Source organism: Neopsephotus bourkii, unplaced genomic scaffold (assembly GCF_033783945.1).
Source record: "Neopsephotus bourkii isolate Nb327-2 ecotype Australia unplaced genomic scaffold, CSIRO-AGI_Nbou_v1 NB_1765, whole genome shotgun sequence".
In the NCBI taxonomy this organism is placed as follows: Eukaryota; Metazoa; Chordata; class Aves; order Psittaciformes; family Psittacidae; genus Neopsephotus; species Neopsephotus bourkii.
Window position 1 is genome coordinate 1,380,393 of NW_026902239.1, and position 26,771 is coordinate 1,407,163.

Below are 26,771 nucleotides of genomic sequence, written 5' to 3' on the forward strand. Positions count from 1 at the left end.
CAGCCTGCACACTGGTCAGCCAGCGCACTGCACTTTGTTGGCTTTTCACAATCCTCCTACATTCAGACAAGTTGGTGCTTCTTCATAAACCCCTTACTTCTTATATTACTCAGGGGGGAACTTAATTTATCGGTCTGAAGGTCTGGGAAACAACAGAGGCTACACCTCCTGATTCAGCCTCAACTGCAATATTTGTTTTAACAATGGACGAAGTGCATCTTGTGTTTCCCATCAATGCTACTCATTTCTGCTGAGAAGTGACTGATCAGAGAGAGCTGACTGAAAAAGAACACAAAGATCTGCATGCATTCCTATCTAATTTCTTCTCACAGTCAGCTCAGATGTAGTTTTTAATTTCCATTGTTTGGGGTAATGAAAAAAGTTTCAGTTATTGAATTAGATCAGAAAATCCCCTCTATGATACCCATGGCAGAATTCTTAGAACCAATTTGCAAGGTCACTTTTGCGATACTGTGATACAGGCTTAGGCTTTTATTTCTGCTGAGAAACACCAGGAAGAACAACAGTCTTTCCCGGTTCTTTGGGGTTCTTCATTTGCTTTGGGGTTTCTTTTCCTGGTAGGCCTACTGGCAGTTGTAAATTTTTTCCTTGATTTTTTTGGCCTGTTCTTGGGTGACAGAGGAAGGAGAATGGAACTCAGCTGATACATAAAGAGAAGAAAGGCTGAGTCTTTAATGGGAATGTTTTCATCTACTTCCTTTAGCAGACAACATTAAAAAGTATAATTTTCAGGAGCCTTCAAGGAAAAAATAAAGAGTAATTAAACCCAGAATTTTGAATGTAAGCTCATTCAAGCATTTTTCACCCTGCCCATGTTGCGTGAAAAGATTAAGGCAATAATGGAATGCATTAATTCACTTTGTTAGTCATTCTTTAACATGGCTCTGTGCTGATAAAGGTCTCTTTGGGTATGACTGAGAACAGAGTGATGCAAAAAGAATAGGCTCTGGCAGAGAGGAAGGCTCTTCTCTATTCAAGGACAGGAAGCTCATCCTGCTGCCAGGACTCAATGCAAAAGGGCACCATATGTGTCACAGCTTGCATGGATTAGAGAGACATTTGCTATTGATTCTATTTTGGAGGGTAGAAGATGCCCCAGAATAATGCTGCTGGTCCTTACCAGTAATGTCTCCTTTGAACACTGTGCTCTTCTGCCCATGGGGACACAGGCTGATGTACTGTTAAAATTGAAATGTTGCCGGTGTATTATCATTCCTGCTTTTGTTTTGGCAAACAGTTTCTAATGAAACAGAACCTAAATCAGCCTTCTCCTATACTCTTTTGTCAAGAATAAGTACAATTAATAAACCAGGGACTTGGAAGAAAAAGCTCCTTATAAAGGTATGAGAATTGCACCTGATTCTGAAGCAAGTAACATAATTGGCCACCAGAGATAGAAACCTGAATTAAGTGGCTTTTGAGCCTGGTTCAGCCTGCCAATTCCTACATTCCTATGTTTTATGTATAATGGTTGTCCACAGTGATATGGCTTAAGATGAAAATTCAGCTGTGTTCATACTTCCGTGGGCTGCTGAGTATTTGGATACGGAGGTTAGCTGTGGTCACCTATAGGGGCTTCCCACCACCATGCGTCTTCACAGAAATCAGTTTCAATTGCAACTATAAGCAGAAGCGTCCAAGTAGTGTAAGAAAGAACGTTCCCCAGATTGTTTCTAAAATTGGGAAGTAAAAGAAAGCTGGCAAGACCTCTAGAACTAATACAAACGGTAGACTCATTCACAAGGTACGCCACTCTTGTGGAGTGCTTCTGCCACCCAGATGTTTGGGCTTCCCCATCCTTGAGTATATTTTGAATATAATGTAAAGGGACTACGCTTGGCTGTTCAGAGAACCACAAACCCCCAGGATCACCCCACACACCACAAAAGCCTTCAGGGTATTTAATCATGTTACTTGGTGATCTGCTCTGTAGACACCTCAACGCAATCATCATAGAGAAAAAAAGGCAGGGTAGTCCTCTTAAATGGATACTATCTGGCTCAGAACTATTATGGACATGAATTACAAATGCAAATCTGTCCTGCATTTCCGTATTCTTTTTTTTTTCTAACTAAAAATGACAGAACTAAAAATGACAGAATATTGTAGGCACACAAATATTGCCTGTCTGTGTAGATGGATGTCACTACATGTAGCTATGCATTTAGTGGGATGGATCCTGTTGGCTTTCCTTTTACACAATGCATTTTCTTATGGAGACAAAAAATAATGATGCTCAGATAGCTCAGAGACTCTGCTAAGACTCCACAATATTCGAGTTTTCTTGTTCATATTAGAATAAAAATAGCATGTGGTCACCCACTCCAAAAGCAGAATCCTGCTTTATCACCATCAGCTCAGAGCAGCGGCATGGAGGTCGTCTGTTGTAGTTTCTCGGGGACCCAAGAGAAGAGATTTTGCCTCAGTTTGGGCTGGCTGCATGTTAGTTGATGAGGCATGAATGTGACCACTGTAGGCTTTTCTCTGTGCTACCAGATAATCTGAATACCCACCTCTGGCTTTTTCAGATATGCTGTGGTTTGTAATCAGTAAGTAGTCAGTCAGCTGCTGTGAGGATGACACAAGCAATGGTCAGCTCAGCACTGGGAGAAGACTCAGTAGGGCAATAATGACCAACATTGTAAATGGAGCACTCTGGTCATGGGAATGAGCAACTCATCAAATTTTTCACACAGCAAAAGGCACGTAGTTGCTTTCAAAAGAGTAACACAAGCCAAGCTAAATCACTTGAGTGGCAGCAAGATGAAGAGCTCATTTAAAGGGAACCAAGCGTATCTGAGGTGCAAAAAACTTTCACAATTGCACAACAGGCCACTAGACACCGAGACAAGACACAAAGCAGATGCCACAGATCATATGATGCTGTTGGTCACATGAACCAGGTTGCAAAGAAAATCTCTGATGTGCCTTTTAGACAGTTACTCAGCAGATCAGCCGGTATGGACCTTGCGGAAGGTTATCTATCTTCCCCATTTTGTAGTGGTAAGCCCTTGTTCTCAAGAGCCCTTGGCACTGTTAAAGAAAGAGATGGGCAAAGGCCCTCAGTCTCTGTGAGGTAACAGTGGGAAAACTTTTACCTTTCCATACTGTAGCGTAGATTGTTTCAAGTCTAAAAATGATTCTACTTGGTCAGAATCCTTTAAGGGGACAGATTAGAGGGACTGGCTTTTGCCTCCTCGGTTGCTTAGTTCAGCACAAGGAAGCAGACCCCACTTCTGGTTTATCAGCCTCCCACATGCTAACAAAACCTGACAGTTTCTGAGGAGGAGGGTGTGAAGAAATGTCACCAGCAATTGCTTTCTGAATGCACTGGTGGGCTGGAATGTCCTCTTACTGGCACCAATATTATACATCTTTCACAGCAGCCTCTTGCTGACGTGCAATCATGGCTGCAGATCTGCCTCTGCTCTCATTTGGTTTTTGCCTTTCTCTTTCTGCTTGGTCAAACTGGAAGCATAAACCCATCTGCTCTCTGGGCCTGGGAACAGTTTGTACTCACCGTGCCCTGAGCAAAGCAGGGGAGAACCCAGCTTAAAGCATCCTCAGTGGCATGAAGGAAGCCTAAAGCAGATATTACGGAACCCTCAGGAAAAATCAGACGTGGGAATCCCAGGCTTCTTTTGCATGAGGGTAGTACAGGCCCATGTTGCTGAAGGGAACCTAGGTGAGTATATGAGAGAGACCTCACAGCATAAAAGAGCAGAGAACAGTCTAAGAGCAGAGTGCTACTACTGTTAAGTGAGCAGTATAGTTGGAAGGAAAATGGTGGTTGTTTCCTAAGAGCTGCACAAGGAGAATGTCTGTCTTTATCAGGAACTGAAAGCACATTTCTATAAATAAGAGCAAGAAGTATTTATTCCATCTTAGTTTAATACTTCATCAGGGAAATAGTCTCCCACCAGTTTTCCTCCTTGAAGGAAGCATGCTACTTACTATTCAGGTCTCAGCTTTTGACTGCATCGTCTTTGGGTGAAAGCTGCTATTTTGTGCTGTTTGAAAAGTACCTTGAGCAATAAGTGTTCGTTCTGTGCTCCGTCAGTGAACCCTTAGTGTTGCACACACAAAACTAATTATAACCATCATCCCAAAAAATGAAGGTATGTTTGTCTCATGTTCCTGTGGTGTCAGTGTTGGGATACCAACGCTAGTGTAAATGGCAGGATGGAGGGTAAAACCAGAAAGATGCTATAGGTGAGAAACCATGGCAGTGCCAGTCAGCATGTCTTCACAGCAGTGAGTGTTGGTGGTTTCTGCCCTACTCTGGGCCTCCATTCCCAAGGCTCTGCCCCAGTGAAATGACTTTCCCAGAGATGGTTCCCGTGGTTGCCCTAAGACAAACTAGAAGTGAGTCCCTGCCTCTGCTGCCTGCAGGTGGGGCACACCTTCCTCCTGAACCACAGGCTGGGTCTTGGTGAGCTGTGGGTTGTGTGGAGCAAGAAGGCAGCATTCAGGTGTGAAGAAGAGCAGGAGGTGTTCATCTTCAGATGCAGTAGCTGTCTTATCCCTGCCTGGACCACCAGCTTCTCTGTTGCCACTTTCTGGTGAATTGGTGACATTTCACACCGCTGTGCTGGGTTGTGTGGCATAACATTCATCCACCATCCTATCTGGGATACCTCAGGCTTGTGTGAGAGAGTGGGAAGTGAAGGCACCACTTTGTTTTTAGACTGTGACCACATTACTTTGAATTGATCTTCTCCCCCTTGAAAACAGGGAATGCAGTAAGTGTGCAGCACCACAACAGTGAGGCTGGTTTGCAGGAGGGATACGGGACGAGCTGGGTGAGAAACTCTTCACCCATCCCATGAAAAGTTTCTGAGTCTTACAATTTTTCAGAATAAAATTCTATTCAGACTGCACAAAACTCCCATTTCCAAGGGTATTTTTCTAAGAAACAGAAAGGGAAGATGAAAAGGCTGCACTGAATAAACAGAAGTGGAAAAGTCAGGCTAGACACACTTGTGCCAGACACAGACTTACCCATACTGAGCCACTTTCCTGTCATTGGTTGAAAAACAGTAAAATGAAAGTTAAATTCAGTGGGTGAATTTTAATTGCAACATCATTCTCTGTGATGAATATGTTTATGAATATGTTGAGCCTTTAAGAAATACATCTCCATAAACCGCAGAAGTAACTTCCCTTCCACCCCTCTTGCAAAACATATTCCAGGAAATCATGAGGGAAATAATAAGTCTAGTGAGGAATCCATTTCCAGGAAGAAAACCTCAGGCTGGATGGGCCAAAGATAAGAAAAACTGAAGATTGTGGAGGTGAAATATAATCACAGAAAGGTGTGTGGTAGCCGCATATATCAACGCAGAAATAAAAATGTATTGAAAAACATGGGTTATGATGAGATGTATTAAAAAAAACTGAAATAAGGAAGGTAAGAATATTATTTACATTAATCTGAAGTCAAATCCTTATGCATTCCTTTCAAATCCAGAATGAGACAAGGATCTTATTAAAAACATCTACATAGTTATACGACCAGAGGCATTATGAGAGCACATAGAGTGAAGGCAGCTAACACAGATTTGCCCATCAAGTGGACACTTCTCAGTCACTTCACAGTTTGACTCAGCAACCAAGATCACTTTCTTTCTTCAACATAATTTCCAAGAGAGAAACCAGAGTCGCCTTTATTGCTTTGTTGTGCAGGCACATGCATCCTTTCACTTCAAACTTTGTGGTCTATGAGCCTGAGTTTGAAAGTTGGTGCTTCCAAGCTCCTGGCAAGTAGAATCAACTATGTTTATAAATCTGAGTGGAAGAAAACTGACAACGCAGCTTAAGCCAAGTCCAGCGAGATGAACATAACTGGACATCATTCCCACTAACATGATGGATTCGTGTTCCACTTCTGTTTGGGATAAAAGTGTCCACAAAGAGGAGGAAACAAGGAACAGTAAGAGTTAATAAAGACAGCCTACAGACATGGTTCAGGAGACCCTTTTTTTTCCTGTCCTTCTTGTTCAGAGCAAGAATGATGCACAGCTTCTTCAGGCGGCTCTACAGAAATCCTGCAGATCCATTCCAGCCTGTCTGCCCTCTTGACAGTCTCTACTGTGACTTTGATCTCCCTCCCAGAAGAAGAGCAAATGGAACACCAGATGTAAACAGCTGAGCAGTTGTAGGACAGGTTCTTTCTGCTTGTCACTTTTCCTGGGGTTTCTGACCTCAATGCTACCATGGCTCTCAAGTATGGACACTGCCCTAACTGGGGGTGATCAGAGCTGCTTGCTCCTCACTGAACACTTTCTTTCATCTACCCAACTTCTGTATATCATTATGTGTAACTTCCAGTAGTATCTGCTTTTCTTACTCTACCCCACCATCAGATCATGGTCTGAAAAGAGAAAATGAGAGAAAAGAGAATAATACCATATCTGCACAAGAATTAAATAATTCTTTCTCTCTGCTAATGATTACTGGGTATGTATCTTGAAGTCCTTTCCAAACCTCACCATTCTATGTTTCTATGATTCTATGATTCTGTGTTTGTCTCCTTGAAGATGTCAGCCAAATGTCCTTGCCATAAGCCCTCCCACTTGAACACTTTGTCATTGTAAGGGTTGAATCAAAAAACAATGTGGTGGCTTGCACCAAGTGAGTGCTGCTATCTCAAAGCTCACGATGCATGTTTGCATCTGAGGAGTCAGTCAGCTCCTCACCTAGCATCTCAGTCAACTGCTGCCTCCCTGTCTTGTGGGAGCAGAAGGAGTATGTGCCAGTACAGATGGAAGCTGTTCAACTGACTAAACCATCTCTCTCCTCCCTGAACTGTTGCAGTTGATTTGACAGCTGTCAGATGTTCTCAGCACGGTGGCTGCTGTTGTTGCTGGATTTGTACTGATGGGAAATTTCCCTTAAATGTTCCTGTATCTACTTGTCATTCAGACAAGCCAACAAAGTGTTCCCAAGGCAATCCAAGGCAACCTTGGGAAGGTCTTTGACTATGTTTGGTACTTTCTACATCCCCAAAAGGCGAGTGGGGTTTAAGAAAATAATGTGAAGATATTTGTATCACTCTGTAGCTTTCCATATGCTGAACAGCAAAGACAGTGTGGTTTGTTGGTCTCTCAAATTAAAGGTTTTCAGGTACATAGATGAAGGCTCACAATCAATTCCCCCTTAAACATCTTTAGTCCCCTTCTTCAGAGAGCTACAGTCATCATGCACATTGAAGATCTGTTACTTGATGTTAGGTTGAAACACAACCAGTCCTGGAGGTGTTGAGAGAAGTGTGACTGTACATGCATTGTCCTGTAGGACAACGGGTTAGTAGGGTCATGTTAGCCCAGTGACAACAGGGGAGTCTGTAGAATTAATCAGCTATGACATGTGCAAGTGCTGTTGTCCATAACCAGCCAATACAGTAGGATGGTGTCTTAGTTTTCTCTACACTTTCATTATCGTTTAATACTTTATGGGCAGATTCAAGCACCTTCTGAATTCCTGCAAGACCTTAGCAGGATTCGTATTTGACATTTTGCATTATAACACTACTTATTAAAAGAAATGGTACTTTCCTTGTTTTCTTGTGGTCATGCATATCACTTTTAATGCATCGAGTTTGCGGAGAAGGAACAGCTTCTGTCCATGCACATGATTATTAACCTGTCAGAGGTTATACAGTTAGTCCTGTTAAAAGTTTATACAGTGTGACAGCATGGTGGAGATGTGTTAAAGGATCTCAGTGATCCAGGGCCCACTTACAGTAGAGAAAATTACACTAAAGGAAACATCTGTCTTGCTTTGGCCCCATAAATTAGTCCAAGGCAGAGCTCATTCAGAGCAGAGTTTCACTAGGGACACAATGAAAACTCTTCCTTTGTAAGATTTTGACTGGTAGTAGATCTTTGACTTGTACCCATTTTTTTCAGAGATGAGTCATTGACTGAAATTTGATTTAAGCACCATTTGGAGCAACTTATCCCTGAATCCCAGTTTTGCAGCATTCCGATATTTCTGTGACAACTCAAAAATCTAGATGCTGATCCCATCCTTTTTCTCTCTATGTCCCAAGACATGGTATTCCAGGCAACCCCCATGACATTAAATCCACCCTCTCTAATTAAAAATCAGATGCAGTCATGTTTTTACCTTCTGTTTTCTGTAAAAGCAATTTTGGGAATGCTAAATAGAGTCTATAACCTTTATACCTCCTTTCAGTGGTACTGAAAATAAAAGGGACCACAATGAAAAGCACTGCCCCAGGTTAGTTTTACTTCAGCCATGCTCCGTGCACAGCTAGCATGAAGAAGAGCAAACTGAAGGGAGTTACATCTCACACTGCAAAAGCCTGTCTGCCCTCTCCCTGATACTGCTGTCACCTAAAATTTGACAAGGCAGTTATGTTCCCAACTCCTGTTTAAAATGGGGGTGTGTAGATGATTAAAAAGGAAATAGGTCCCTAAGTATCTTTCAGTATCTGATCCTTGACTCCAGTTCCTCACCAGAGCCCTCAGTGGTAAGTCCCCAGCACCACATTGCCCACAGCCTCCAATGCCAGCTCCAACCTCCTAACACAGAGACAGTGCAGAAGTCACGGCAAAGGAGATAAAACCCCACAAGTGGGCAAATGTTGTTTCCATTCCCTCTTCTAAGGAACAGAGGCCAGAGTGGTACCTTGACTGTGTAAAGTGGAGCTGTCATACATGTGTATCATTGTGAAAGAACCTGTGGTTTCTAATGGAAATCCTTCATTTTAAGGACAGAAACTTTTTACTAAAAGTGATAGAGTATTTAATGTCAGCAGGCTTTTAGAGGTATTCTCTCATAAAGGCACGATCTTACACCAAAAGCCTGGGATTTGTTCCAAGTTTTGTTGTCACTTATCCCTGTTTAATTTCAAACACCACCTAAGTCAGAATGGTGGTGTTTTACACATGGGCCCGAGGTGCACGGAGAGCCAGGCTGCAGGGCCTTTTCAGTTATACCTGCACGGATACAGAAACCACCACACAAACCACTGTGAGGGAAGGCATTTTTGGTGGGAAAATTCATTCTCCAAAACAAATGCTAACTTACACATCAAGAAAAGAGAACCAACAGAAACTGCATCTTGAGGAAGTAAAATTGTGATCTGTTAAGCAATAATAAAGAAGAAAAAAAAGAGAAGGAAGAGAAAAAAACAACCACAGTGACTGACCATGATTTCCTTTTAGAGGATTACCTCTGTGTAAGCAATTCAGCAACTACTTTCAAGTTGGGGAAAGTTTGGTTGGTTTGTTGCTTTTTTGTTTTGTTTTATTGTTTTTTTTTTTTTAATCAGTACAACATAATTCATCATTAAGAAATGAAACTGCAAAATACAGGTGTCTTTTTTTTCCCCTTAGTTTTATTAAAATCACTTTATCTACATAGAATACTGGCCAAACCCCGACCAAAATTCTCCAAGCTAAGCAAGGCAAAAATCAGTGGTTGGCCAAAGAAAGGATGCTGTTCCTATTTGTTACTGGATGCTTCCCGCACTGTTAACTTCACACTCCAGAGCAGCAGCTAAGGACTTGTCTATGCTCTCTGCTGAAAAGTGATAAACTGAATCAAGTGCTTTGGTTCACTGGACATCTCAGTGTTCACACAGACGGTGTTGCACTGGTGCAAAGGGATGCTGTCTGGCTTGTTGTTAGGATATAGAACAAGAACCACTAATTTCCCAAATGCCTCTAGGAAATTCACTGGTTTGGGGAACAGTTGCTTGCTTGCCTGTTGTGACTGAAGACTGAAATTAATGTTGAGACTAGAAGTTAGTGGGGGCAATAGAAAAGTAAAAAACACCTTGGGAGGGGGGAGGAGAAATGCAATTACATAAGCCTTGCCTGTGAGACTAGGAGCCCAAGATTAAAAGCATACAAAAGATAAAATCCAGTTAAACCTGGTAAAGATTCTGCATGGTTAAAGAATCTGGCAAAGGACAGCAAAAATTAGAGGTCAATGAATATTGTGTGTGAGAAGTTAGACACCAGTGCCTTAGAGGGGGTAACTGTGGGTTAGGGGTTTCTGAGGAGCCACCACTGAGGGCCCTCACCCCTCTAGAGAATTAGAACCTTTTTGTTAAGGGGTCTTTCAAACTTTCTTGCTAAGGAGGCTAAGAACCTTCTTAGGATCTTGAAGGTACACTGCAGGTGCAGTGACTGCACTGCCATGTGACCCTTCCCAAGCTCACGCTGAAAGAAGTAGTTATCCCACTTTCTGTCTGATGTTTAAAGCATAACATCTGCTGTGACTGTGCTGGAGTCCCCATATTAGATCCCTTTTTTGAGGTCAGGCAAAGGGAGGGGGATTCATGGTCAGAAACAGTTTTATTACAGAATCTAGATAAAATAGATAGCTCAGTTACCATATTGAATGGCTATTTCATTGTGATATTGTCATATTTCCTCCTGGCAATAACTTACATGCTTAAAATAAGTGAGAAATTGATCTGGCCAGAAAGTGACTGTTGCATTTCTATATGGTAAGTAGAACTGCAAAGACCTCGAGGGACACAAGTAATGCCCAGAAAACAACATATTAGCCTCACAGATGATGCACTTAAAACATATTTATTTGTCAAAGACTTACTACGAAGATTAAAATTAAGGTCTTCTTTTTGTTATATGGCACAGGAGACAATAGAGGCTACGAACTCTTTACGGGGTTCTCCTGTATGTACCACTTTTTACCAAAAGAGATCATAGCATCTTGTGCAGTGACCTTTTATTTTTGGCATTTTATTCATGACAAACTGAGGCAGAAAGAAGGCAAGCTACCTTTCAGGTGTGGCATGGAAAATCAAAGAGCAAAACAAAGTATACCCTGGAGTTCACACACAAACCCCTGACACAAAGACGAAAATTCCCTAATAGGAGATTACAGTGTGCTGTAGGTTTGATGAGTAAGCCTGTTCAATTGTTAAAGTAACAACTTTTTCCATGATTATGATGTTCATTAGGATTTTTCCTTTAAGGTCAGTACGTGAATATTATCTGCATTGTTTATTCATGTCAGTCTCACAGTTGTGACAGGTTTACGTTGCAGCACACTCGTCCAAAGAAAACTGCGGGAATGCTTAGTTCTGGAACTAAACAGAAATGGTGCGGGGCGGAGGGACAATCACTGTGACAGAACACAGGCCTCTCAAACTCCTCTTCTAGCACATCTGGCTCTCCTAAAATAGCACAGAAAGGAGTCAATTACAGTAATACATTGTATTTCAGTGCCTGAGCTTAGCAAATGTTTTTGCTGAGTATAGCACAGGAGGTGATTAACTTAGAGCTATAATAATTCCAGCGGGTTATGTTTGAAAGATACACTCTGGGGATCTGTGTATAATGCAGTAAGAACAAGCACTTTGCCTTGTTACTTACCAAATGGAAGTAGTACCAGCATCTTACGTTTGGCATAACTTACTTACAGGATAACTAGTGTTCACTTCTACTCCCTTAATACTAAATTCAATTAAGTTACACAAGGACAGGATCAGTTCACAGTGTTGCACAAGCAATACTAAGACTCTTTGTAGTAATATGGTCTTTGTTTTACACAACTGTTACAGCAGTTCCTGTACATCTTTTTGCTTAGCAATTTTATATTTTACAGTGCCTTAGACCACACACAGTGACTGCTTTCAGAGAGGAAAATCCCAAAGGAACACACTCACCCGATAAATGGGAGAAAAGGTGTAGCTCAAACAAAGCACAAGTAAAGCTTTAAGAGGAAGGGGGAAGAGAAAACAAAATCTTCTTTCCAGGCTTCAGCCACCACTGAGCGGGGAAACGGACATGGTAGCATGCAGGTACCTTCTCTGCGTACTCCTTACTGTCCTCTCTGTGCAATGACTGCAGATCTGAAAGCAAAGGCAGGGTTCAGAGCAGGCACACACAAGTGGAATAAGCAAATGCAGCCAGAACAGAACCTGGTCTGCTTGGCAGCACCAGTAATTAATGGCCAACTTCACAGGAACACAGGCCGGAACAGAACAGCCTGGCCTTCAAGCCGAGCTGTCTCCAACAATTAGCTGATATAGCTGAACTCAATCTCAAAACCATTATTTCTTCTCCCCAACCCACTCTCGCTAGCAAGTGATCCCAGCTCCTGTTTGCTCTGGAGAGTGGGAATTCACCTTTTATTCCTGGCCTGGAAAAGTCACTGTGCTTTTGGAAACGTGGAGGCAAGGACCTGGCTGTCCTGGTTCCAGGGGGGGGATAGCTGTCAGGGCACCCTAGTTATGCCAGTCAGTGTTGGTGCCCGAGGCCAGCTTGTCCTGCTCCACAGCAACACTATCCACATGTCCCCACAGCAGCAGCAACAACAGTCATGCTTGCCCAGAAACCTCATGGTTCCCTGAGGCAGGAGGCAGAACTCATGCCATAAGAAGCATTTGCTTTCTCAACTCCTCATACGGTAGTCACGCTTTAAAACAGGACAGCAATACAAACGTGTTTATATAAAACACTAACACAGCAGCTGTTGCTAGTAGCAACAATATGGCAATCACTGGCTAATATGGAGATGTTTGTTTCAAATTTATCATCTTGATTTTGATGGGTTGCCAGAACTTCAGAGAAGAACATTTTATTTTGCTGTGTTTGGATGTGCATGCACAAGGACAGGGCATGACAGCAAATAACTCTCCCAAAAGTACAGGGTCAGATTTGCGCAGGGGATTTTAATTGCAGCCAGCAGAGTTGTGCTTGGAAGTATCTGCTTTGACTGACACTCCTTTTGCCTTGAGGATGGAGTAGAGGTGTGTGGTCATAAATGGTCCAATTCATGGTTAATTTAGTGGTGATGAGGATCTGGTTATGGGTTCTATTTATTACGAAGCAGGTACAACACAGGAGTGACAAACTCACAAGGGCATCACTATGATGAAGAGTTTTAGGATATTCCCATCATGGCACTGGGGCTTGGAGGAGGCCAACTGGAAGTGAACAATGGGGAAATTCCAGCTACTCCTGGCTGTTCCTCCTGGGCGTCTGTGGTGACAGCTGTGTTCAAAGCCATGGACACTTTCTATGCCTGGAGCAGCTCCTGTTCTACCAGGGAAATCATATGGTCTTGCCACTCCTGATCCTGGCTTTCTTTTCTAGTTTTTGTATCAATGGGGAACATACAAAACAAACCCCAAAATTACGCTTGGCCTAAGTTTTCTTGGTATTATTTCAGACTGGCTCCTAAGCCATAGGCAGTCTGCAGATCACCTTTTGTGTGAAAGTGAGATGACTTACGCCTGAAAAAGTAAATTAGGATTCAGTGAATCCAGGTTATCTCTGGTTTCCACTGATTCTCACTTTGAGATCTGAGATCATTCTGAACCTGAGATTCAAAGCAAAACAGAAGGTGCAAAACGAGAAGAAATACAAGCCTACATCAACCAAAAGCAGAAAGGAAGCATTAATCCTGAAAAACAAAGTCAGGATTCACACCTTCGTAGATTCAGTAAGACTTTTAGTAAAAAATGCATTCTGTCCCTGAGAACTTGGCAGAAAAGCACCATCTCAGTTCCTGATTTGTGAATGGAGAACATAAAGAAGCAAAATAAGTGACAAACCTGCTAGAGTAACAAAAAAAGTGAGTAGCATCTCACTTTTCAATATTATTTGAGTACCTCCAACCAGAAATCTTGCAAAGAATAGAATTCAGACTTAATTATACACATTCTCTATTATCTTGCTGTTTATTGTAAGCAAGCAAAGATTTAAATCTGCATCAGTTGGAAATGATGGGCAACTTCAATTCCCCAGTGGCCACATCAGAGAACCCAAGGAAGGAGTGATTCCCAAGCACCACCAACCTGAAACATCAACCTGAATTCAAACCAGCACAGACCCTTTGGGAAAATGGCCTATATGCACCTGCCCTCCACAGCTAAATAACTACCCGTTAGAACCAATCACTGGATGATGGGTAAAGAATTTCAGAGCTGCCAACTGAGCGTTGGGGGGGCACCCATGAAAGAATAAAGAAACCGTCCTGCACATGCAACCCAAAGGCTGTTATGGAAAGGGCAGAGATTACACTTTGGGCTGTACTTATGGTATTATTTTTTATTTGTAGCTTTTTCCCTATGTAACCCAGCATGTAGAAAGTCGGTGCAGTTTAACTGGCACTGCAATCTAACCTGGATATCTATTTAAGGATAGAAATTGGCTGAACAGAGCTGTGAAAAACTGCTTGGATTTTGCTTTCCAAAGGCAGGGTTAGCACGACCTGATTAAAACTGCAGGAGTTCAGCCCCAGCTGGGTTGATGGATCTCGCTCTAAACTGTTACAAGTAGGAGGTACGGAGTGGCTTGATGAAAATTCAGGCAACCCTCTTTTCGGTGACCATACCCTGAACTGTGCCTATGCAATCCACACCACCTCTGGAGAGTAGTAAAAAATCAGAGCCACCTTCAGTAGCCATGTAGAAATGTAATCTGTCCCCAGCAACCACCCTGTTCTTTGAATCCATGGGCAGATTGTGCAGAGCTCTCCTTTCCAGAAAGACCCCCACAACCCACCCAAACAACACAACAACTCTCTGACTTTGGCAGAACTGCTGTCCTTATTTTCATAAACACCCCTATTGTCCCCCAGGGAGAATGCAGTTGTGCCAGTGAAGACAAAACTGGAACACAGCCTCTTTTCCACACAGAGAGGTACTGATAAAGGCTCCTCCTGTACTATATAAGCTCAAGAGTCCCAGCTCCAGGCATGTCCTGCTGTCCCCTCCTCACAGCTACACTCCTGCTGTGTCCTTGCTGGTACTACAACAGGGTGAAGGACGGTTTCAGGATTCATTCACAAGCTCACTCATTTCTAAGAGCTATCATGTCAAACACTTGTAGTAGAAATAAAAAGTGAGCTGTGGCTGGGATTTTCCCATTTGTGGTTTGGTAAGGAGAGAAGAAAACAGATGCTTTCCAGCCACAGCAGATTTGTTCATTTGTTCTTCTGCTTACTATCAGCTCCCAGTTCCTTTCTCCTCCCAAGTCATGCTGCCCCTTCATTGGTAAGGTCTGGAGTCCTTCACTGAGCCACAGCATAAGAGGAGAGAGGAGAAAAATAGGAGAAACTGCCTAGCTTACTGTCAGTCACACAAAGGGGGAAATAACCATCTGGTCTGTGTTGGCAGCAAGCACTGTACAAGCCCTCATTCCAAAAACTGGCTGGGTAAACCACTTGGGATTGGACATGAAAGCAGCCATGGACTCAGAGGCTATGGCTCTTGGACTTCCCTGCTCCTGCCTTCCCTCCAGTGAATCACTTCAGCAGAACTGAGGGAAACAACCTGATGTACGGGAGGCGAAGAGCTCAAGTTGTTTTCCATATGGGCAGACAGGCATATAACATACCTTCCACACACAGTGACCATTGTATTTCCAGAACTGTTAATGGATGGGAACTAATTAAATAGAGATACAGCGGTGTGAGTGCCAACAGATAGCCTGGTGATGTGCTATCAATACACCACCCATTACTGTATCTTTTCCTCCAGGGAAATTGAAAGCATTATGCCCTGTGTACAGCTGTGCCCTATCTGTAATCTAAGCTTCTGGCCTGGCTAATCACCACCCATTAAACTCCCATTTTCTCCATGAGTCACACATTTTCCATATCAAACCCCATGTCTTAATCATGAAACATACTGAGCTCAGAAATATGTCCGTGTATGTTGCTGGAAGTGAAGGCAAGGCAGAACTGAGCTGCATAGGTCTCTGAGATACTCTCTGAGATATGTTTAGATACACATTTGACAGACCTACTGAACAGTATGCCACTTTGTCCCAGGAATCCTGCTGGAACTATCAGCAGGGGTGCTGCAGCTGCCAGGGAGCCTCAGAACAAATTCTCAGGAGAATTGTGCATCTGCCCATGGAATTTACTAAAGGAATTACAGATATCATGGGACTGCTAACTAACAAAAAAACAGATACAGCAGTGAGCAGAAGATCAGTAGTAAATATACAGGGCTGCAGAGCAATTACAAGTTTCAGCCCCAAACAAGTCTATAGACTTCAGAAGCATAGAAATGATAGGTCTCAAGAAGACTTCAAAGGTCTTCTACAGCATCTCTGCCCCAGCAAAGCAGGGCAGCTCTCCTTTTGCCCTTCTGGACAAAAGTGAATTCAGCACCTTGGATTTCTGCCAGAGTCAAGCTGAGACCACCCATCAGTTTCGCATGACAACCCAGGGCCAATACTACATGAGCCAGGTCTGATGTGGTTAAGCAAAAAAATGACTTTCAGGATGAATTCAGCAGCGGATGTAGACGTAATGTACATCTACAAAGAGCTGTGCTATGACACAGCCATGTCTCCTGCACCTGTGAAATGGAGGATCCACTGTGGGAAGCACCAGACAGACCACAGTTTTACAAGTCTGTTTTCCACCTAAATCCACCACTGAAGTATTCCAAACCTTTGATGCTCAGCCTTAGCTCCTTTTTTTCACTGAAGACTGGTACTCAGAATACTGGGTTGTGATTTGCTTCTGTCAGTGAATCAGTAGAACTAATATCATGCATTTAACATCAAACATTGATGAATTTTTGTAATGGACTGCTGGAGTACTGTTGCCCTTATGCTCCTGATGTGCCCAGGTTGGGGGGAAGTCAGCAACAGACCCTGAAGAGGTACAGGGAGACCAGAGATAGAGTTTTCCTGATTTTTTGATCTCTTCAGTAAAACTAAATTTTATTACTTGGACACATAATTTTTACTAAGAAATATTTTAAGCAAGACTTTTATTACATATTGTCATGCATTACTAAATAATTACATATTACTTCTATAGAAGTTCAATGCTTAAGATTTGCAAGAACTAGTTGGCAATGGCAAAGTGTGTGTCTGCATCTGCTTGCAGACAGTAAACTGTTCCCATTAGCTTTAAAAAAAAAAATAAGTACAGAAACATTTCCCTGAAATCTGGCTATTGCACTCCCCCATGTTTTTAACTATTCCTAGTGTAACTTCATCTTGTGATGCATCTTTAAACTGCAAAGCCTAAGATCTCTGAGCAGGCAAAGGACAGGCTGTACCCACTGCCCTTTAATGGTAAGAAGCTGCCCACACTGCAGCCCCCTCTACAAGTCCCACCTCATGCTGATGATGCTAGATGGAACCTTTACCTGGCAAGTGTCTCATCTTTTCCATCCATAACAGCTAGGAGGGTGCTTTTTTAATTATTTTTATTCTTTTAGGAAAAAAAAACACCCAACTCCCCTAAAAGGAAAGAGGAAGCCAGAAATTTCGTAGCTCCTCAGTCCTGCCCCATGATGCTTCTTCCTGTCTGTGAATTTCCACCTACCCCCTTCTGCATATATAAGACAGCACACGTGGGGTAGAACTGTTTAGTTGCCTGCCTCCGTGCAAAGGATTAGTAGCAGTGGGGAGTGATGCTGTTTCTCCTTTCCTCTGCAGCTCACGGGAGGTGAAGGAGCTCTGGCTGGACTCGCTCCTTGGGTAAGTAGTGCCTGGGATGAAATCTGCGGTGTTGCAGTTAAAGTCAGTGGGGTGCTCCAGACACAGCTGTACAGAGATGTACAAAAATACAGAGGGGAGAGGTGCGCCCACTGCTAAGTGCAGCTCGTGGGCAGTGCTGACTGACTCGCTGAGCCTTGTGTTTGCAGATTAACAACCACGTGTAGCTGTCAGCACTTGCTCATTTTTTGTATGGATCAGAAAAGGAAAGCTGCTTCTTTTCTGTTTTAATCAAGAGCCAGATAGGGCAGCTGGGCTGACTGCACTCCACAGAAGGGCTTTGTGACTGACTTGTGTGGGGTATCTTGCTGGTTCAGGATCTAAATACTAGACTGCAGGGAAGAAAGACAAGATGGGTGCAGTTTTACAAAGCTCTTTCTCTGTCTGTTCCCTGTTCAATAAACAGGCAAACAAAAGGACCAAAGGAAAGCAGAGTGTCCAGAGCTCCCCCGTTCAAACTCCTAATGAAAGTGTTAAGCAGCTGTAATACTGTGAGTGTCTTTATTGTTCAGCTCTGTCAACACAATGATTTTGAAAAGCTCTGATTTCTAAACTGTAGCAATTACTCACCTGGTGGCTTTTCTTTCTTGCCTAGTCAAAGACACTAAATACTGGGAACATGGAGAATCTGATTGAGCACCAGTCAGAGGTAAGCAGCCGCTACATTTCCCCCTCCCTGCTCCTTCTTGGGTACACATGTGGAATATCTTAGCAAAGTGGCGGTGTCCCCTGTAGGAGCTGCTGCCTGCCTACCATTATCCACGAGTGGGCAGAGCCCTACAAAGGCAAACCATGCAACACTACAAAAGGAGCTGGGAATGGCTGTGAGGAGCCAGCTCATTCCCTGGGGTCCCAAGGAGCTTTGCTGAGGAATCTGGCAGGCTCCAAAGCCATTAGGGCTCCCTGGAGGAGTTCAGGAGGTATTCTCCAGTGCCAGGGGAGTACATGGAAGAGCAGGCTGTGCCCTGCTGTGGCTTCTCTGGAACTAAAGAACACCTGAAAGAGCTTGAGGTTGTGACCTGCCAGGAAGGTCTAGGATGGCTGGCTGAAAGGTTTACCACAAACCCCTCTCTTGGGCAGTGAGGCAGTGTCACTCCTGGACCAGGGTACCTCTTCAGCCTCGGGGTGTACATGCCCTTTACCTCAGGGTGTTGGGCATGATCTGGTTAGTCCTGGAGCCTCCCACAGGTTTCTGAGGAGCTGCAGCAGCTCACAGGTGGCTTTCATTGCTGGTGGCAGCTCTGTAACCACAACTTGATTATTGCAGGCTGATACCAAGAAATGCCCCCCACTGGTCCCAGCAGATACTGAAGATGGACTTTGCCACTCAGCTGGTAAGTTTTAAAGACAAACTGAGAAGCTTCTACAAGCTTCTACCTACAAGCTTCTTCAAAACAACCCAAACCTGCCCACTTCACCTCCCTGAGAGCAATCCACAGCCCTCAGCGCCATACAGCACCTTTAGCCCTGGAGTGCCAACTCACTTGCAAATGGCTTCTTTCCCATATGCTCAGTGGTAGAGGTGACAGTGCTGAGTGCCGGAGGTCTTGTATCCCTATTCCCTGGTCCTCAGAACCCTGTTTCTTTATGTTCTCTGGCATCGGTGGGAAGTAAACATGCTCCTTTCTCACTTGAGCATCGCCACTGAGGTGTGGCTCTTAAGGAAGTACCAAGTACTGCTATCAGTGGTTGTACACCAGAGCAAATAAATCCCCTTGGCAGGAGCAACAGCACTTGATTTTTCTTGCCCACCGATAAACAACCCAGAGGAGAACATTGGCAGAGCAGGGTCAGATTTGGAGTAGACCCATCATATCAGATTGTTTTTCAGGAGTATCAAAAGCAAACATTTTACATGACACTATAATATTAGATGACATTCTCATAGCTTTTAACCCCTCCCTACCAAGGACTTTGCTAAGCCACAAATATTTGTCCTGAGAACTTATCTGCATAAAAGACAACTTCACTTTGGAGTAGAAAGGCAAGTCCTTTATAGGAAATTTGCAGAAATTTCCTTTAAGCTTCCTAGAAAGCTTTAGAAAGCTTTCTAGCAAAAGAAGCCTCCTTTTCTCAGTGTTTCTGAAAGGAGAAAAAAGGCACATCCCATCTCAATGCAACTGTCATCTCCAGATTCCTAGGATGCCCTCCTCTTTAAGATGCAGATGCTAAACTGATGCTAAGAGATTTCTTCCATTGTCTGATTGACAGGGAACAAGCACTAGCAGGACCATTATCATCAGAGCTGGCAAAGCTGGAGCCATGTGTTTTTATTTGAGCCTGTAAAAGAGGCTGAAAAGCAGGAGCCCTTAGTTCCACTCTTGACCTAAGGCTGAGGCACAATCAGACTGTGTAGTGAGATATGTCCTTGTGAGCTGCCCAAGTGACATATCTGCCTTAGATATTTATCACAGAAACCACTGCAATATCAGAAATCTCTGTAAATGCTGTATTTCTGTGCCTTGTATGTTCCCACTCTCTAAGAAGAAATGGTGACTAGAATGTAAAAGAAAACACCCCAAACAGGAAAGGTGGTGTCCTTAGAGGGATGGTCACAGTTTCACAGTTTAGGCAGTTGTTTCCTTAGTAACCACTTAGTTGTCTTTCAGTTTCTCCCAGTTCAGTTTGAGTTGTTTTAACATACATCTCTCCACTGCACACAGATGAAATAACATACACATGAAATAACATACACAACCACATAGTGCTCTCTGTTTTGTTTAGGGTTTTTTAAATTTATTTTTTTGCTTTCTTTTTGCTTGCAGCAGATGGAACAAAGAAAAGAAAGAAGGTGATACCACAATCATTTACTCTGAAGCGAAGCTCTGCCAATGGGAATTCCCTAGGGCAGTTAGACTCAGATGCCAAAATTGCTCTGTTTGGCCAGCCTCTGGCAATTATCTGTGGGGAAGACGACACACTGCCCCAGCCCATCCAGGTAAGCAACAGTGGTGATACAGTCATGATACCCTGGCTAACAGTGTGAGGCAGGTCCCTGGTACTTGCACAGCAGCACCCAGGAGACGAGTGATTTTGGTGTTTCCCCTCCATACACACTTCTGATAAATTCAGGGCCCATCCCAGATGTAGAAAGGGTCAGGTGTGTAGGTTTTGTCCAGCTCACCCAACTTCCACAGGAAGTAACTTTGAGTGGGAACAACCCAGGACCAGGAATACGAGTTCTGTTCCTTAGTATAAACATCTGTGATCCTACAGAAGTCATTTCAGCACCACAAACTTCCAAGGATTTCAGTATTTCCCTTAAAAAAGTGTTCAGCTGTGAATACCTAAACATATATTCTGGATAAAAACACTCTTGTGATTTTACTCCCACAGATTTGGCTTTTCCAATAGATAGGCTTATGTCTCTTCTAAGCAATATTTTCTTGGCTTTGGAGGGAAAGGATTTGAAGTAATACTTAAGACATCCCTTATTTGCTTCTGGAAAGAAGTAGGGATGCCTCCAATGAAATTAGTGGAATTCATCAGTCAAAAACCAGGGTGGGTTGGGGGAAAATCAGGTTATTACTCATGTAATCTACTTGGAAAAAGAACTAGATAATGACCAAATCAGAGCACAGTGTATTTCTGTTTCTAAGGAAATGTTCAGATACTAAAGGACCTTTTCTCAGTAAGTGTTCTTCCATTCCTGTCTTTTTCCCTGCAGGACCTCTTTGCTATATTGTATAGGAAAGGACCTTCCACTGAAGGGATATTCAGGAAAGCTGCCAATGAGAAAGCACGAAAGGAGCTAAAGGAGGACCTAAACAAAGGCATGAATGTTGATTTGAAAAGCAGATCTGTGCACCTGCTGGCAGTAGTCTTGAAGGTGAGCTCCTCTGACATTGGGAAGACATTGTTAATCTTCACAGGCCCACTGCAGTGCCAGACCTGACCTATGTGGGACTCCAAGCTAAAGCCAGAGCAAAGGCAGACTAAGTGTTTCAGGGCTGAAAAAGTTTGGCATTTGCTTTTTCCACCTGATTTTTCAGTCCCATTTGTTGTGCTGTGGATTCCCATGACCACAGGAAACTCACTTTGTCCTCCTCAGCATCCTCCCAGGGAGGAATACTGAGATTATGTATGGGTGAACAAAAAGAAGCTAAGACCTGGGTCCTTTTGTTACCCCAAGGTGCAAGTGCACCTGGCATGTATTTGTGTATTGCACTGCACTGCCAGTGATGATGGTCTGATAGCTGAAGCCAGCCTGCCTCCTAGTGAGCTCACATCGCAGTGATGCTCCCTCTGTGCTCAGGGGTAGTGTCCACAGCCTCAGCTAAATCTCTTGCCCTTGCAGGACTTCCTCCGAAATATTCCCTCCAAACTGCTGTCAGCCAACCTCTACGAGAAGTGGATGCAAGCTCTGGAGAAGCCAAGCAAGCAGGAAAAAATTGAAGAATTGAAAGAGTAAGTTCTGCAACCAGGAAGTTTTGCAACAAGTCCCAGTGTGATGGAGAGGCTGATAGGGGCCAATGATATCTCTCAAAAATGAGAGTCTCATTTAAAAGCATGTTATTTATATCATCTTGCTATTGCTCCACAGGGTTTGGTTTAGAGGGTTATAGCAACAGCACTCCTGAAGTTATTTGAGGTTGTCCTGTGAAAACACTACTTTAGGAAGAGGAGAGAGGCTGCAGTGTGCCACTAACACAGTCACAGTGCTGTGGGACAGGCTGTGACAGGGAGCCTGCACATCTGCTGGGGCTGAGGTCAGGCACATGCAGACCGCCACCACGTTTTGCCCTTCAGAAGGAGCAGATGTGGAGGCTGGCTGGGAATGCTTTGAAAGCTGCACAGCACAACCGCAGGCTTTCACATGCCTTTGGGAAGCCTGCAGTGACATCTCCTGATGTCATCCCATCTACTCAAGGACATGGACTGCTGTAGTGTTTGCCTTTCCATCAACACCTTGTAATTCAAGGTCTTATAATTAACCACACGCTCAGCTGCTGCTGGGGATTTCTGGATGATACTTCTGCTAAGCAGTGACAAAAGCACACACATGCCTCTTCCTGGAGGAAGTGTCATCTGTCTCAGTTTAATTGAAACTTGCTCAAATGAAGAAGCAGTGGCCGCTGCACCATGAATTAACGTCACGTTTTATTTCTGTCCATGCAGGGTGGCTGAAAAGCTTCCGAGGCCAAACCTGGCCTTGCTCAAGCACTTGCTCTCTCTGCTCCACCACATCAGCCAAAACGCTGAGACCAGCAGGATGGACTCCAGCAATCTGGCCATTTGCGTGGGCCCAAATATGCTGAGCCCAGAGACAGACAATACGATCCCCCTGGAAGTGCAGAAGGAGATGAATGACAAGGTGTGTTGACTCACCACCCAGCCACCCCCTTCCAGGCAGCTCAGATCATCCAGAGGGATCCCACTGCCACTGCAAAAGCTGAACAAAAGAGCACCCCTGCATACTGGGAGTGCCCTTACCTCAGGTGCCTGCAATGTGATGGGCAAGGCAGCCCCTTGTTTCACCTCCCTGAGCAAAATAAGCACTTTCTCCACAGCTCCCTACATCATAGTGCAGCTCCTGCATTCTTTGCACAGAGAGGGTAAAGGGGCACCAGTGGGCATTGATACCCATGGGCCCCCTGGAAGCCAGGCCAAAGCTGTGGCTGATGGTGTTTTGTCTGTATTGGGGCAGATCAGTTTGTCTGCAGCATCAGACCTTGTCTTCCTGACAAGAACTCTCTGACTTTAAGCTAGAATTTTGGCAGAAGCCACCGTGCTCTGTGCTTCCCTTCGTACATGCAGGCAGGGGCAGGAAAGACTGTTCAATATGTTTTCCGCCCTTCTGACTGAAATAAACTGTTTTTTTTTGTATGCAGGTGACAGCATTGGTGGAGTTCCTCATAAATAACTGCTCAGAAATATTTGGGAAGGACATTACCTTGCCTGTGTGTTCCTCAATTGAGTCACTGGAGCACACAGACAGCTCCACAGGTATGAGAATGGATGGGGGATGTCACAGACTGGGACTGCTGGGCTAAGTTCTTTAATTTGATATGGGAATACATCTGTGGAAACACAATTGTAGAGGGCTTAAGACATTGTTCCAGTGCTCTTCTACAGGAACTCTTTCCATATAATTCCCTTTCATCCTCACATGATCAGTGGAAACTAACAGGTCCTCTTTCCCTACAGAATACCTTTGTGCTGCTCATCAGAATGACTCTGCCTATGATAGCCCAGATCCAGAAGCTGAATGCAGCCCTAGTACCTCTCAGGTGGAGCATCCCAAAGGGAGGAGCACTAGTGTGAGCAGAAGATGCCCAACCTCTGGCTCTTCACTGACTAATTTCAGAGATGACATCAGCATGATGGACAGGAGGTACTCGGAGCCAGACCTGTCCTTCCAGAACCGCCTTGAAGGCAGGATAAGGAATCGGAAGCTAAACAAAAGTGAGGACAATTTTCCAGTTCGGCAGAAACAGCTAGGTTTGGAGGCACTGGAGAAACGGCTTGCAATCTTACCTTCACAATTATCAACTGACTCTCTACCTAAAACATCCTCCAGTTGCTCCCTGGAGAGCTCTGATGGCTCAGTCTTCACCAGCTCCCCCGTAGTTTCACCCTCTAGTCCCAAAAAAAACTTTTTAAATAGGCCCCAGTCCTTTTCCACAAAGGCCACTGAAGACTGCAGTGTGCCTAGCAGAGAGATCAAAAAGCACTCCATGTCATTCTCTTTTGCAAACCGCAGGAAAACACTCATCAAAACCCAGAGCTGGGGGCCTGGAAAAAACATGTTTTTTCAGAGAGACAGTTTCACAAAGAAAGAAGAACAGTTCTCCTGCAGGGTTGTCCAGGAGAACATCCCTGATGATAACAAACCATTGCCTGTGGAGCATCATCCAAGGCCCCGTTTCAAGTCAGTTGATGAAGTGTTCAGAGAGGTAGACCAGAGGAATCCTGGAAGACCACCCTCTTATGAAGAAGCTATTAAAAACTGCCTGGACACTAAGGTTGCCTCTCACAGTCTTACAGTTCAAACTATGAGATTAAAAATGTCAAACCAGGACACTTTGCTGCCTCATCCAAGCAGCAGCTGTGCACAAGACGCAACATGTATGGCTTTAAGGGATCTACCTATTGGCAGAGTTTCTGCAGTGAAGAATTCTGATGTGGAAACCGAAACCCTCAGTGTCACTGTTGGAATAAACTCCCGTGTGAGTTTACCTGTGACCCCGGGAGTCTACCGATTGAGAGCCATGTCTGAATCCTATCAAAAGAACAAACTGGAGTATGTGGCTCGGAGGTGCAGCCAGCCAGCTTTTGAGGTAGAACAGATCCAGTATGCTAAGGAATCCTATGTTTAAAAAGCCTATCCCTTCTCTTTGTACTGTACAAAGTAAATACTGTTAAAATTGACATTCTTTTTAAAGTTTACTTTCAAGAGACCAAGCATAAGTGAGCTCTGCATGAACTTTTTTTTTCCTTGAGGCTCTCTTGAAGTGTCTGTCAGCTTGACATTCTTCCACCACAAGAGGTGGTGGTGGGGAAGACCTGTGTATTATGTAAAAATGTAAGTGAATATGTTGTACATAACCTGTTGTGTGGAAAAGCTAGTTATTTGTTGATAAAGTGTTGTATTTGTATCCCTGAAAGGACAATTAAAAGGTTGGCAGGTCCAAAACCTGCCCCACGATCCTTTTCTTTTTTGTATGGTCACAGACTCCATGCCATTTGTCATGTATGTGTCAGGCTGATGCAATCCTTTGCTGGTTACCTGCTCAGGAAGTGGGCTTCTGCATTAAAAAGTGGGCTTCTGCATGAAGAACTGGGGAAGAGCTGCTCTACCATTAAGGTCACTTCAGCACTCTTCCGTAAATCCCCTGTACTTGCTGCAATCCCCAATTCCTGCTTGCTGGTGATGAGAATGGTCTGATCACTAAGCAGCATTAGCATTGTATACCAAGCCTGGGTTTAGAGGGTCATTATGAGGATGTATCAAGTAAGCCTCATGTGGCCTGAGATGTGTTTAGTCTATGTAAACTGGACAGGCTAAGCTGGAAGAAAGAAGGAGTACCTTCAGGGTTGGTTTTATAAGGGGCAAATTCCCCAAACAACAAAAACTCCTGTAAAGAAACATTCTGAATTCCAGCTTTAAATAGTTAAAGCTACAGCTTAGAAAAAAAAATAAAATAAATTGGTAGTGTCCTTATAACCTTGTAAAATTGACTGGAAGTGCAATGTGTTTTTACATGTAGGAACTTGTTTTGGCTAGCACTTAGCTGTCCTTTTATGGCTCAGCATAGCCTTGAACCAGGAGCAGGGAGACTTTTGTTTTTCTCCTATGTAACATCACTACAATAAAACGTTTCTATGCATGAATGCTAAAATGTCCATTGTCTGTCTTTAACACATCCAGGCCTTACATGTACTGTACCTGCTTTTATAGTATTCTGCAGGTACTGCAGGTCTGCTTGAATGACATGGCATATGTAAGTAGCAGGAAGGAGAGTAATTGGTCAGCACCTGGCCTGACAGGAGAAATTATGTGAGAAGGACCATACTGATAAGCTGCAACTAGAGAAAATGCCACCTCACTCATGTCCTTAAGCAGTGGCATTCTGCTTCCAAGCATGCTGAATGAGTGGGCACTGCTGCTAGGTGCAAAAGGAATTTTTCATTTTCTAGAATCTGAAGCTCCTGAGTCACAGAATCACAGAGTAGGCAATGCTTGAGATCCTCCCATCCTACCCCCCTGCTCAAGCAGGTTGCCCAGCATCATACCTAGATGGCTTTTGAGTATTTCAACAGATGGAGACTCTGCAACATCTCTGGGCAGGCAGTTCCCATATTTGACCACGTGCACAGTAAAAAAGTGTCTCCTTGCATTCAGATGGAATTCCATGTGTTTTAATTTGTGTCCGTTACCTCTTGTCCTGTGTTGAGTGGGAATGATAGCTTTCGTTTATAAAGAACACAAGCATCTTGCCCTGATGGGAGAACAAGTGCGAAGAGAATCCACATGCAGAAGCCACAGATAAACATGAACTTCACAGATAAACACAGATAAACATGAACTTCAGAATGTACTCAAACAATAACACAGCTATTTCTTTGGTAAGTGACTCATTCTTTTTTGAGTGTGACAAGGCTATGGATCCCAAGAGGAGAAACTGTTTGTTTCCTGTCCTGTAACTACAACAGAAAACCTAGGCAGAATAAGCATGGTCACTTCATCAGAGACGAGGAAAGCCTCTAAGTCTAAGGTGTCCTAAGGTAGAAATAACAGTAATACTCATAAAGCTTACCTGTACTCTAAAT

The 26,771-nt window shown here is 43.7% G+C and overlaps 2 protein-coding genes across 2 annotated transcripts in view; one reads left to right on the plus strand and one right to left on the minus strand.

The window, feature by feature from the left end:
* The window catches only part of TAGAP (T cell activation RhoGTPase activating protein), a 44,376-nt gene extending 19,213 nt beyond the window's left edge, over positions 1–25,163 (plus strand). Inside the window, exons 3-12 of the mRNA XM_061378117.1 lie at positions 17,439–17,480; positions 17,905–17,989; positions 18,094–18,147; positions 18,766–18,832; positions 20,264–20,436; positions 21,166–21,327; positions 21,796–21,905; positions 22,617–22,812; positions 23,330–23,444; positions 23,646–25,163. Of these exons, the coding sequence (XP_061234101.1) occupies positions 17,439–17,480; positions 17,905–17,989; positions 18,094–18,147; positions 18,766–18,832; positions 20,264–20,436; positions 21,166–21,327; positions 21,796–21,905; positions 22,617–22,812; positions 23,330–23,444; positions 23,646–24,817 (2,176 nt within the window). The 3' untranslated portion in view covers positions 24,818–25,163. The remainder of the gene's footprint in view (positions 1–17,438; positions 17,481–17,904; positions 17,990–18,093; positions 18,148–18,765; positions 18,833–20,263; positions 20,437–21,165; positions 21,328–21,795; positions 21,906–22,616; positions 22,813–23,329; positions 23,445–23,645) is intronic.
* Positions 1–26,771, minus strand: part of ZC2HC1B (zinc finger C2HC-type containing 1B) — a gene marked incomplete at its 5' end in the record, with an annotated part of 264,177 nt that overhangs the window by 154,641 nt on the left and 82,765 nt on the right. The window lies entirely within an intron of this gene.